The 13152-nt window shown below is 59.2% G+C and overlaps 1 protein-coding gene across 1 annotated transcript; it reads left to right on the top strand.

The window, feature by feature from the left end:
* Positions 1-1544: 1544 nt before the first annotated feature.
* Positions 1545-4057, top strand: MNEG_4596 (AP2 domain-containing transcription factor; the record flags this gene model as incomplete). Its single annotated transcript, XM_014046930.1, has 9 exons — positions 1545-1603; positions 1763-1822; positions 1967-2037; positions 2214-2253; positions 2401-2497; positions 2682-2851; positions 3082-3209; positions 3784-3909; positions 4047-4057. The coding sequence occupies 9 exons, from the start codon at positions 1545-1547 to the stop codon at positions 4055-4057; spliced, it is 762 nt and encodes a 253-aa protein (XP_013902384.1).
* Positions 4058-13152: the final 9095 nt, after the last annotated feature.

The following is a 13152-nucleotide window of genomic DNA, read 5'->3' as shown; positions in this document are numbered from 1 at the left end:
TTCGCTGTGGCGGGGTGAATTTGTGTGGCGAGCGATCGGGGGTAGCGGCGGCGTTCGCTGTAGGCAGGGTTTTCGCTATGGCGGGGTTCGCTGTAGCGAGGGAGCACTGTACAGCCTTCAAAGAAAGATCCAACAGCCGAGCTGGGGCAAGCTCATGAGGCCAGCTCACCGATTTTTGCAACGAAGGAGGGGGGGTGCGTTAGTGACGGCGACCCTAAGGTGTGTTCACTTCGAAATGACCCTTTAGAGGTGTGGCTATTGCAAGACCTGCACGTGTGGATGCCTGGGCGGCATTAAGTTCAAATCATATCACTGTGCCGTCTGTCTATACGCACTGCTTGGTCGGCGTGTGTGCGCATTGATGTGTGCAAGGCCTTTTTTTATGATGGTGCCTCGGAGGGTACACCCATCAGCTTCCTGCGGTCTGCCCATGTTCACTGGCGTTGCCGTTGATGCAGATATCTGAAAGCGGTCTGTACCACCCCATGCAGATGCTCGGGCGCCCGATATGAGGGATTATCGTCGATCTTGCCTCGAACTTCCCCCTGCTGTGCCGACTTGTGGGTTTGGCCCCCAGTGACGCAGATCCGGTTAAGGATACGGGACGCTCAACAAGCTTCCAATAATTTCAGGTGCTGTACCGGGCTCGAAGTGCTGGCGGGCCGTCAAGCGACCTGCCCTTACCTGGCGTGCTCCCGAGGCAAGGGGCTGACCGTGGCTCTCGCATCTCACGCTCAATGGTAACCTGACAGGCCCGAATGCCACCCAAGATGGCCCCAGGAAAGCGAAGGGACGCTGATGACAGCGAAGACGGCGGCGGTGATGCTGGAATGGATTGGGAGGCGCCGCCCAAACACGTCCATGGGGCCAGCAGGGTTGTAACCACCAGGCCGGCGCGCGCCAGGAGGTCTCCTGCCTTGCAGACACAGCACAGTACAAGCCAGGCCGGAGCAGGACCGCTGCTGCCTCGACAGCGGCGCTCGGCTGCCAGCGACCAAGAGCAGCAGCAGCAACACGGCCAGCAGCTGCCGTCCCGGCCGTCGTCCCTGCAGGAGGACCCGCCGTCACAGATTTTGCAGCAGCAGCAGCAGCAGCAGCAGCAGCAGCAGCAGCAGCAGCAGCAGCAGCAGCAGCAGCAGCAGCAGCAGCAGCAGGCCTTGCCTGCAGAGGCAGGCGATAGGAATCTGCATTCACAAAAGCGGCAGGGCCCCAGCTGGGCTAACCGCCAGGAGCTTGATCAAAACAAGGGCAATGGAGACGGGGACGGGGAGAGGGATAGCAGTGGTGGGGAGGATCGCGCGAAGGGGCAGCTGCTAGACGCAGGGCCTGTGCGGCGGAAGACGCGGGGCCGGCGCTCGGCGCCCAGCCAGCGGGGCACGTCGGCGGATGCCGCCGCCCCGGCGGTGGGCGATGCGTCTGCAGCCGCGAGAGAGGTGCAGGCTCCAAGCGCAGGCCAGCAGGAGCTCACAGCCCTGCTTTCCCCCCTGCTGGCGAGCGCTGGTACCTTCCCAGCTTTCACCGTCAGTGCAGACCGCGCCGCACTGATGATGGAGATGGCTGAGGTGGTGGCCAGCAGCGGCGGGGATGTGGGGCCGGCAAGGCGGTGAGGTTTCACAGACTTATGCCATCTCAAATCCTTGACATGCATGATGATTTTTTTGCACGCTTGATGTCATTCTGCTGTCATATGCCTGCACCTGACACAAGAGCGTCGTGCTTGAAAAGAAGATAGATTGTCGTCGCTTTCACCCCCTTTTAACAGGGACCGCGCTGCCACCGCACGGCGGGCTCTGGAGGAGCGCGGTGGGCGCAACACGTCCAGGTCAGCAAGTGGCCAGCCATCCAGGGCGTCAGCACTTGCCACTCTATGCACGCACTGCACGCATAGCATGCCCCTCAATCCTCAGCCCCCCGCTTAGGGGGCCTGTCCACCAGCCGTGCACCCCGCTCATCCCGCTGCGCGCAGGTTTCGGGGCGTCACGCACCACGTCCGCACCGGCCGATGGGAGAGTCATGTGTGGCTTGAGGGCAAGCAGGGTGGGTGACTGTGTATGTATTTGTCTGCATTTACTTGCTGATCTGTCTCGTGCTGTGCTTGGTCAGCGCAAAGCCCTGTTCTGGCGGGCCTGTGGTTTTCTCTTCATCCGGTCCCTTGTGCACGCTCCCTTACATGCCCTGCCCACACGGTCTCCATTCCCGGTCCTCCGGCGCAGTCTACCTGGGAGGATATGACTCAGAGGAGCAGGCCGCGCTGTAAGCTGGGCATGCTCTTTCAGGCAGTGTGCACCAGGCGCGATTGCAGTGACACGTCCGATTCTGGCTGGTTGGGTGGGGACGCTTGCTGAAGGCAGCCGCAACACCATTCTCATCTTCCCCTCCCCTCCCCGTCGCACCTTCCAGGGCCTATGATGTGGCCGCTGTCAAGTTCCGAGCGTCCGAGGCGCAAACAAATTTTCCTCTGGCTGCCTACCAGGGCGAGATGGCCGGCCGCGACAAGGTGTGCGGAGCTGGTTGGCAGAGGCAGTGGATTAAGGTACTCCGGTGAATGTGGGCGCCTGCACCCTAAATCTTAAACAAAGCAAGTGCATGTTGAACAATGGGTGGCCTCGCTGCATTCAAGTGCTTCCTTCTCAAAATCGCCCTTCCGCCGCTTCTGTTTTACTCTGCACCTGCACTGCTAGGTCGGTCGCGAGGAGCTGATCCAGTTCCTCCGCCGCATCAGCCGCAGCGCTGCCCCCCAGGGTACCGCTAGCAGCGCCAGCAGCGCCTATCGCGGCGTGAGCCGCCACGCAAAGGGCCGCTGGGAGGCGCGGATTGGACTGTCCCCCGTCGATGGGAAGCGCCGCTACAGGTTAGTTGTGGCCATCACGTTTGTGATGACGACCGCTGGGCTTTTAAAACCATTTGCACCGCCATAACATAAATGTCTGTTTGCTACAGAGGTCTGTTCCTGGAGCCTGATTGATGCGCCACGCCTGAACACAGGCTGCTGTTTCAGAGCCTCAAGCGGATACCACCATGAACACCACCTTGTACCGTAACTTGCCGCCTCCCTCCCCGTGGACTCCTCATTGCCACAAGGTATTTGGGCCTGTTCGACACGGAACAGCAGGCTGCTGTGGCTTACGACCGAGCTGCTGTTGAGATCAAGGGGCTGGGTGCCATCATCAACTTTCCCATCACCCACTACGCCGACCTCCTGGACAATGGTAAGCCCTGGGGAGAGGTCGGGCACCACAGAATGACATGGATATGTCTGTGGACATGCTTTGTCGTCAATTTACAGCTTCCTGACAATAGTGCACTGTCTCGGCCCGTGACCCATGTGTTATTTCTCCAGCCCCGCTCTGCTTGCTCAAGAAGACTTCGTTTGCCGCCTGCGTGCCCTGCCACGCCTGCCCACAGAGAGCCGCCTCGCACTGCTGGCCCAGCACGGCAGCGGCAACAACGGCGTGGCTGGCGGCCAAGGGCAGCCTGTCGACAAGGGTGCCTTCCAGCAGCACGGGGGGACGCGGCAGCCCTCAGGAGGCAGCTCTGCTGCTGCTGCTGCTGCTGCTGCTGCTGTGGCAGCGGCAGCTGCTCGCTGCAGCTCGCTGCCGCGCTCGCGGTCAGAGCCATCTGCCTCATTGGTTGTTGCTGGGGCATCGCCCCTGCAGATGCCAGCCGCGGGGCAGGGATTGGCACCCAGCAACGGCAGGGCGATTTTCAGCGGCGCAGGACCCTGGCGGACGGTGTCAAGCCCCGTAGGGGGCTGCAGCCACACCTCAGCGCTGCTGACTGCAGGGCAGCAGCAGCAGCAGCAGCAGCAGCAGCAGCAGCAGCAGCAGCAGCAGCAGCAGCAGCAGCAGCAGCAGCAGCAGCAGCAGCAGCAGCAGCAGCAGCAGCAGCAGCAGCAGCAGCAGCAGTCAGGTGCAGCGCAAGTAGGCTGGGGCCATGAGGCGCTTCTTCAACCCTTTGCAAATGGTTGGGAGGACTTTGGTTGGGCACATTATGACGCCTACAGCCACGGGCAGCCGCCGCTGGCGTTTGGGCCTCCTGCTGGGCAGCATCTTGTTGAGCCTGCAGGTGCCGCCTGGCAGTGGCCGACTCACCAAGAGCTTGGGTCGCGTGGCTGGCCAATGGGTGCAGCTCTGCGCCGGCTGCTGGCAGAGCAACCAGGCACGATCGGCGCATTTGTCCCTGGAGACGGCCCTGCGGGCTTCCCAGCGGGCATCGTCACACACCATGACGGGCTACATGGCGTACGGTCCCTGGCCGCAGGGGATGGCGGTGACAGCTTTGCCTCCGGCCACTTGGGCGTGCGGCAACGAACTGAACTTGTGGCTGCTCAGCAGGCGGCACCTCCACCCCTTGGCAGTGCCAGTGGCGATGGTGCGGGCCACAGCCTTGACAGCGTGGCCACCCAGGGCCCTGGTACTGCTGGAGCCAGCACCATAGGTTCTCTCGCCTTTTGGCCGGTTTCTGAGGCAGCGGATAGGGAGGACAATGCGCAGGCTTTAAGGACGTACCAGCAAAAGGCGGCAACGGAGGCGGCCATTGCAAATGCAGCATTGCCACAGCCACGCATGCTGCCCCACCACCGCATCCAGTCTCTGCCTGCACGGCTGCAGCCGCCGCCCTACTCCAGCATCGCAGGCACTGCAATGGGTGGCGAGCAGCTGTGTGCCAGCCTCAGTGACGCGGCGGCACGCGCACCTGCCGTTGTCGTCGGTGCAGCGTCGCGGCCGCCGCGTGGCAGCCGGGCGTCTTCAGGCTCGGACCCATGGGGCGGCGACAACGATGACGGCGGAGTAGAGGTCCCAGTCGTGGCAGTAGTCCTGGGCCCAGGCGGCGAGTTTCTGATGGTGGAAGGGGAGGGTCAGGGAGAAGGCGAGGGCACAGAGGTTGCCAACACCTCGCCAATGGCAGGCGAAAGTCTTCACCAGGGTCGCCCTCCTGGCAGCCCCCTGGTGTTCATCAACGACGGTGTCGTGGTTGAGGAGGACGAGCGTGGGGCGCATAGCCCCCACCAGCGCTTGGCCATCCTACCTCTATTCCAGGCGCCACCTGCCGGAGCGGTGGAAGTGGAGCGTGGCGCAGGTCCAGTCTCAGCTGCTGGGAGAGTTGCAGTCGGTCTGCCGTCCCTCAGGCCACCGTCGGCTCCCGTTAATGAGTCACGACGTGGAACAGCATTCCATGGAGCCCCTCCAAGGCACACTGCGCCGCGCAGTGAGACGGCACCCTTGTCAAGGCTGCCGTCGCAGCAGGCAGATGTGCAGGCCTCCCTGCCTTCGATCGGGGCCCCATCGCTTGGGTGGCCGCAGCAAACGCCTTCGGTTGCCTGGCCGACACCTATCACCACCTCTGCACATGGGCGCTGGGCCTTGGGGCAGGCAGCTGCGCTAGGGGCAGCAGTGCCTGGTGCCAGGGGCCCTGGCAGGATGGATGGGCAATCAGGGTAAGGAACGTTGGATCGCTACCATGCGCGGCCTGTGGGGGTTTCAAGAGTGTGACACCCTGCTGGCTGCTGCTGCACGTTGATGCCAAGCACTTTTCAGGTTGTTGTCTGGGTGATCTATGGGGCCATATTACCGTGAATATGTACCAAAAACAGGCAGGTACCTGCGGTACTCCAGGCTGGTTGACGTCAAGCATCTGGGTCTGCTGCTCAATCTCATCCGCTGCATTTTGCGCGCGCGCATCGAACATTACTCTGTGTTGTGTTTTGTATGCTGCAGCTGGGTTGCCCCTTTTGCAAGCGCCAGGTTGAATGGCTGCTCTTATTCTGGCCAAGTATAAAGGGGATGCATAGTCCGTTCACCCAGGCATTTCTGCAGCATTACTCCTGGGTTGCTGGCTGCCACTGCTTGCACACGTTCTGCATGCCACCTAGCATGCATACCTCTGTGACGTCCTGTGACTCAACTAGTATTCATGGCTGTGAGTCCCCCTTTCAAGAGCAGCGCGGCTGAGATGTTCCTGTAATACGTGAGAATACTGTAATTGGATCTGTTTTACAAATGGGCATTCATATATCACTAAGATGTCACACAAAAATCACAACATCAGTGCCTGGGGTTGTGCCCTTTGCTGATACAAACAGCCATAAACAGATGCATGATGCACACACCTTGAGATGCCACAAGCTCCTGGCATGGCGACGCATGTCCATCAAGAATGACTATCAAAAGCCACCAACTTGTGTTGTTACGTAGCCGGCCAGCTCTTTTGCAAGGGTTGCACCCTCGCGCTGCACCGCCAGACCTTCACCACCCTGCGCAGAGTCCCACCCTGCCACCGCATGCAATACCAGCAGATGTTTCTCATTGCCTCTTTGACACCCGGTGTTGCTGCTAGAGGGCGTGCCGGAGCCACACCTGGGTACTGTTGCTGCGGCCGCCGCCCGATTCGCTGCTGCTTGCTTTGCTGACGCCACAGGGGACAAGTACAGCCCTCCAATGGCTGGGTGCAGCCCCTCTGCCACCCCATCTGCCGCTACTGTGCCCTTACCCAAGGCCTCGCTGATGTGGCCGTCCCTCAGGCCTTGCCGCGCGCTGCCAACGGCAGTGCGCGGCAGCGGCCACGTGGAGACATTGCCCACTTGTGCCGCTGCAAGCGCCTCGTCCAGGCTGCTGGCCGTGAGGCAGTGGGCGCCACTGGAGGGATCTATTGTCTCCTTGACGATGCCCAGTGCCACCAACTTCTCAACAGCATCATGAACCTGCGGAGCAGGAAGATTTGCGCATGAATGAGCAAGATTGATCCTAAGCAATAAAGCTGCTCGCAGCTGGACAAATCCTTGGTCGCAGTAAATTAGAAGCGACAGCATCTTGCATATATATCATGCACAAGACCCAATATCTCACCTGAAAATCAATGTACATTTGTTCTTGCTGCCTCCAACACTGCGAATCTGGGTGTCTCTGATGAATCATGCCTGTTCCTTGACTGGCGCTGGAGCTGTGTTTTGGCTCCGCATCAACATCGTGCGCACCCCTCACAAGTCGGTTGACCCAGGTCTCTACAGCGCGGTCAAGGTCCTGCTGCTGCATGGGTAGGGGGCTGAGCTGCCCGCGCCACAAGAAGAAGTAGGCCAGAAGCGCTTCCACGTCCTCCTGCCATTGTGTGTTGAGCAGGGATGTGAGTGGCCACGCCCTAAGCACCACCTGATGCTATGCCACACACAGCAGCTCGCCCACCGTGCAAATAAGTACCATTTACTGTTCATTCTTGAGTGCATCATTATGCAGGATGCTTTCTACCACCGCACCTGCTCTCTTGCCTCCTCCAGGCTTTGGCTGATGACCCCGCTGTTGTTGTTGAGGTTATGCTACTCAGTTTGACATGAGGCACAGGAAAGATGCACCAGTGAGTGTAAGATCCTCCACACACGGCGGGCTGATGGAAAGGCCGGTCCCATATGTAAGTGACACTAGCATTCATAAGAAAGCCAACACATTCTCCTGTCACGCCCCGTCCCGTGGTGCGCACCAACAGAATGACTTTGTTCAGATGAGCCGTGTACACTTGCTGCTTCTCAGCCACAGCCAAGTAGGCACGCAAGGCCCACTGCAAGGACGGATGGGCGGAAGATTGGCAAGCATAGTCAAGGCGTCCGCTGGCGCGCAAAGCAGGACTCCTGAGGCAAGCGGTGAAAGCAGCCGTGCGTGCTGGTTATGTTTCCAAACGGCCATCATGATGACATACAAGTATGGCCATGCAAGTCAATCGTATAGCCACAATACTGGGCAGGGCGGTACGTACGCCTGATGACACTGGCCACCCTGCAGGCACCGGCTCACCGTGCCTGGCAGGATGACCAGCATCACACTGCTGATGATGTTTTGAAGCGTGTCAAAATTGAGAGAGCCATGTACAGCCTTGGTGACGGCCGAAACCAGTCCAAGTAGAATCGGGGCCGCGATGAGGAGCCAGTCCCACCAGGAGAACTTGGCCACGCTGCCTGCATGCCGCAGGTAGGAAGTTGCCCCAGGAGGTGGATATCCAAATCTAGAATGGCAATAGGCTTTTGGTGAAGGTTTTCTTATTTCCATAATGCAACACTAGTCTTCAGACGTGGGGGCAGGGCTAATGCTCACTTAGCCTCCAGCCGGCCATGAAAAATGCTGTCAAGATGAAAACGGGTGCACACCCACCTGGCAGCAGCATGTCAACGTCCGATACCTCAATGTCCTGATGAGGTGGAGGCGTAAGAGCACCGTGAGCAGGGGCAGGCCATGCAACATGTGGGGTGTTGCTGGGTGGTCGATAGATGGAGCTAAATGGGTGGTCGATAGATGAAGCTAGAAACCCTAAACCCCTGTACGAAGACCATAGTCACAGCTGCCTTTGCCAAATCTCGTTCTGATGTCCAACTGTTGCTTTTGTGGCACGTCTGTTTTACAAACGCAAGTGGCTGGGTGCGGTCGACGCACCCTGAAAAGCTTTATGTGAAGCCGATTGGGCAAAAGGCTCGCCTCAGCCACCTGGGAGCGAGGAGTGGGGGATGGCAGTGGCGGACCCTTTGCTGGCCAGCCACGTCTGGTTGAGCTTGCAGTCCAGGCATGCTGCGCTTGTTTTGCTTTGAACCGTTGCTTGGAAAGAAAAGCAGCCGCGCCCCTGAAGACACATGAGGACACACCTTGATTACCCGAAACTGCAGGGGATACATGAAAGTGCGCTTGAACCAGCTGGCGCCGGCATCATCGCTGCTCGGTGTCAGGGCGTCCATAGTGCTGCGCGCACGGAAAACAATGGCCAGCCGCTCGAACACTGGCACGCATGCTGTGCGTGCGAGGAACAGTGTCCGCCAAGACCGGTACTGCACCTATTAATAGGTGCACAAGGTGGGTGATCGGGCCAGATCAGGGGTGGAACATGTGCACAATTCCAAGACACAACCAAATTTGCATGACAAGGGGAGTTGCTTATGACAAGCCATGGTGTAAGAGCTGTGCTACCGCGAGCTGTCAAGGGGTTGCGCACCTCTTGCATGCGCATGCCGCGCACAAATATCTTGAATTGCACTGAAGCCGGGTCAGGCGGCCGCACAGCCAGGCCGTTGCTGACACCCACGGTGTTGAGGGCCTCCTTCAGCTGAACTTCCTCAAACTGTGGACAAAGACGGCAGAGCAGCATTCGTGCTGAAACGTGTGTACGTCTGCGTGCATGCAAAGGCACATGCGTGCGCATGCGCATGCATCAGGAGACAGGGGAGAGATGCCCACAAATGCATACACACATGCTGTGCAGCCCTGCGTAGACCATTCTATGAGCAGCGTTGGGACATGCGCCCCGGTGCACTCGCACTGCAGGTCTCTGCACCACCTCCCACCTCCTCAAAACCGCCTTTAAGAAGCAGTTGTGTCATCCCCGCCTCAAACTCCTCCGCCAGGATGGCGCGCGCATCACTACCAGGCCGGGTGCGGGAGGGGGGGCCCGAGGGGGGCGGGGAAGCGACGGCATATGTGTGCGCTTGGCATCATGACCAAGAGCGGAAGGGCGCCTTGCACACAGCCACTGCCTGACGTTGTATCTCAGCTTGTGTTACCTCACAGGTCACCCAGAATACTTGGCCTGCCTGTTCACAAGTCACGTGGTCCGCTCCCTGCGAATGCTGTCACCCTTGAAGTCACCTTGACAACCCTGTGCCTGTGAGGTCCAGGGCTGCGCCGTCACCAGTGACGTCCGGGTCAAGAAAGGCGTAGCGCTCGGCCAGAGGCCGGAACGCTTGCGTCAGCCTTGCGCGCATGAAGGGACGAGGTTGGCAGCTGTTGAATTGAGTAAGGATCAGCAGGGTCGAGCTGACCGGTCACTGAGCAGCATCACATGTTTGTGTCACGGGCTGGCCGGGAGAACGCAGTGCGTTTTTCTGCCTCGGGCACTCTGCCTGTGCCTGTGGTGCTGGCATGTTCCATCATGCCGTCCTGTACATTGCTTACCTCAGCGTGTTGCGCAATGACAGGTGCTCCGCGAGGTAGTAGAACGACATGCGCACAGCTGCATCCTGAAACAGGGTGGGGTGAGCCTCTACCAGCCGGTCACGCAGGTCAGGGTAGCTGCGCATAAGTGTGGCAGGTGGTGAAGGGTGGGAATGCAGGGTTGCATCACGGGGCAGGCAAGGCAGGCGGGGGGAGGGAGGGGGAGACGAGGGGCCTGGGCATAGTAATGTTTGCGAGGTCGAAGCAGGGGGGATGATGCTGGATGCAGCTGTCAAGAGCGCGCCAGAGCCCGCGATTCCTCACCGCAGGGGGATAAAGTTCTCAACGGAGCGGCCCGCACCAGGCCGCAAACCCTTGCCGTCCTCGCTCCGCGAAATGCGCCGGCGTGATGGCAGCACAGCTGCTGCCGCCAGTGCGACATCCCTCGGAAGAGGCTACGTGTTGGGCATGTTTGGGCTCTCGTGATGAGGAAGGATTACCCAGTACAAGGATGACCACCTGAGGGGATCCCAGCGGTACACGCATCATGCCAGCAGCACATGCGCCACGCAGCACTTGACCCTGCTGCTTTGCTGCATCGTCCTGCCGCAGCAACAGGCCCGGCCTTGCCTGGCCAAGCGCCGCCACCTCAGGATAGGAGTCCGTTGGCACAACCCTCTTCTTCATCCAATTATCGTCACAGAAATCAAACTACTGTACCGCGACAAAATGCTGATCTCCGCAGCGTGGTCCAACCATGTTGCGTTCTATCGTTGATTCTAGGCCAGGATGGTATATGATACAGATACGAAAGCTGCATAAGATATCTACTATGATTGATTCATGCTTGCACTGAGCTATCCGCATCACCATTGGTGCAGCTACGGTATCATAGACCTTGCTTCTGACCAGGCAGGCATGTTTTTGACCTTCTGGCAAAGAAAAGCAATGGCTCGGTGGACTTATGCAATGCGAAAGTTTTGAGCCCAATTGTGCTGATACGCGCACCACCCATCTCATTTGCGACCTACTGCACGTGCACCCAGGCACGTTTGCCTTATCAGCAGGCTTAATTTGGGGTGGCCAGTCCACAGCAGCTCAGCAGCAGCAGCACCCGGAGTCCAGCATCCATGGCGGACGTCTGCCCATAGACAAAGATTGTTTGTGTTCACTTTGACTTTGGCGGGTAAAGGGCCGATCATTCGACTTAAGACAAGGCCGCTTTGCTTCGACAGCTTGCATGCGCACCCCGCATCCTGGGCCGATAAACCCACAACCACCTGGCACACATACACAGCTTCCAATATTTCAGAAAAACACCCCCACACGCGATTGACGTCTGGCTGCTGCCCTCGTCTCTGTATGCCTCCTGCGCTTCTGCATCCCGCGCTCGTACGTACAACCTGAAATGCCACCAGGCTGCGCTCACCCTGCTGAACAGACAGCTCGTGCCGTGTTACTGTATGCATGTATGGGCGCGTTTACATAATGTGGAGTATCCTGTGGACACCTGGTCATCCAAAAGGATGGCCCTCCCCGCGTTTGGCACCCGCATACGTGCGCACAGCGCGTATCTGCCTGCCTCCAGGCGTGCGTGGTGAGGGTGTGTTGAAACCACGTCATGCTAACAAAAGTGGCACTGCAAAAACGTACACATCACATGGGCTCCACTGGCTGTTAGCATCACCTGCAAGTCGCGAGAGCTCTTGCCTTTGACATGGTTTCATTGAGCGGTGGCGCAGAGCCGCGCGTTCGACGTCGCGGTACAGCTTGAGTATCACGCCAACTACCATGTAAATTTGTCACCCCTGTTGTGACATGTAAGCAGCAACGAGAATTTTGTCACCTTGTAGGTGCCTGGAGTGGCCAATCACCATGAGAGCCACACCCAGCAGATGTGGCAAGCAGCATGATGCTTCAAGCGATTGGGGTATCCCCGTTCGTAGTGGAGGCACTGCACGTTCCGAAGGTTAGTGCAGTGGCTAGGCTTCAGAGGAGGGGCGCCGAAGGCGTTGCTGCTGCGGCAGCTGGCTAGCAGCCAAGGCCACGGTGCTGCTCGGAGAGCAGGCAACCCGAGCAGCACCTGCCAGGCAGCTGGTGCCCCACCAGCTGCCCTTCGCCGTTGGCTCTTCTGGGGTGGCAGCAGCCACCCTCCAGTTTCGTTTCCTTGTGCTTGGCAGCACAAGTGGTGTTTAGTCAGCTACCCGGCCCAATAAATTTGCCCACCTGCTGACAAACACAGGTGCGCTGGGCGTCACCCAGGCGCGTAGCGCTTTGAGGGCCCGTGCGCCGGGCGGCCGCGAAGGCCGCCCACCTTACACCACTTTCTCGCCGGCCTTTGGCAGCGCGCGCGGTTTGCACCAGTTTTCAAAGGGGGTTGTGGGGCAGGGCGCTTTGGCTGCAGTGGGCCGCCGCGGCTTTGCCGCGGCGAGCGTTCTTTTTTCTTTGCCGCTGTAAAACATCGGCGGCCTCGGCTTTTTGGCTAGTCAGCTGTAGCAGCAGCCTCCCCTCCACTGGAGTCCATTCCACCGGTACCCCTCAACACACCGATTATCCTGCATGGCAGGTAGGCCGCAGGCCGGCCGTTGCAAGAATAGGTGCTGTGAGACACAGTTGCAAGGTGCACAACAGCACAGCAGGGGTGAATAGGTAAATGTGTACCAGATATTTGTGAGACTTCAAGGACCCGTCAACCCCGACACGTATTGGGCACCGGCGCCCGTCCCAACAACAGCGGCCTGCCCTTGCTTGCATCGGCAGCGTCAGGACTGCCAGGCGCAGCGGTGCAACGTGTAAAGTTGAATCAAGGAGAATGCCAAAAATGCACCTATGAAACCTGTTTTGTGAACAATTGCTGAGGAATGGGTTACAAAGTCTCGAGTCAGCGTGGGCGGAACCTGGGCGCCAGCTTGGCCCATTTCACACCCCCCCACCGCCTCGGCAAATCAAGGATGGCAACAGAGCACCGCTGCGTGGCACAGCGCACACCAATTACAACTATATTGGCATTATTGCGGCGCTGAGGACCTGTGACCTGCCGCTCACTACCGTATTCTATCGGTCTCAGGCCAGCCATTCGCTGCGCCGCACGGCCCTGAAGGAGCGCTGAACGCCAGACAGCTGCGATCACCAGGTAACAAGGGACAGCTGCTCGATACAGGACGCTTTGCCCCGATTGCGACGATCTAATCAGCGATCTGGGTTGCGAGGAAGGATCCAAAATCGCCACCGCCCGTACAGGGGATCCAACGCG

This window comes from Monoraphidium neglectum, assembly GCF_000611645.1.
Source record: "Monoraphidium neglectum strain SAG 48.87 unplaced genomic scaffold scaffold00646, whole genome shotgun sequence".
NCBI lineage: Eukaryota > Viridiplantae > Chlorophyta > Chlorophyceae > Sphaeropleales > Selenastraceae > Monoraphidium > Monoraphidium neglectum.
Note: the sequence above shows the minus strand (reverse complement) of the source record. Positions and strands in the feature narration are given on the sequence as shown.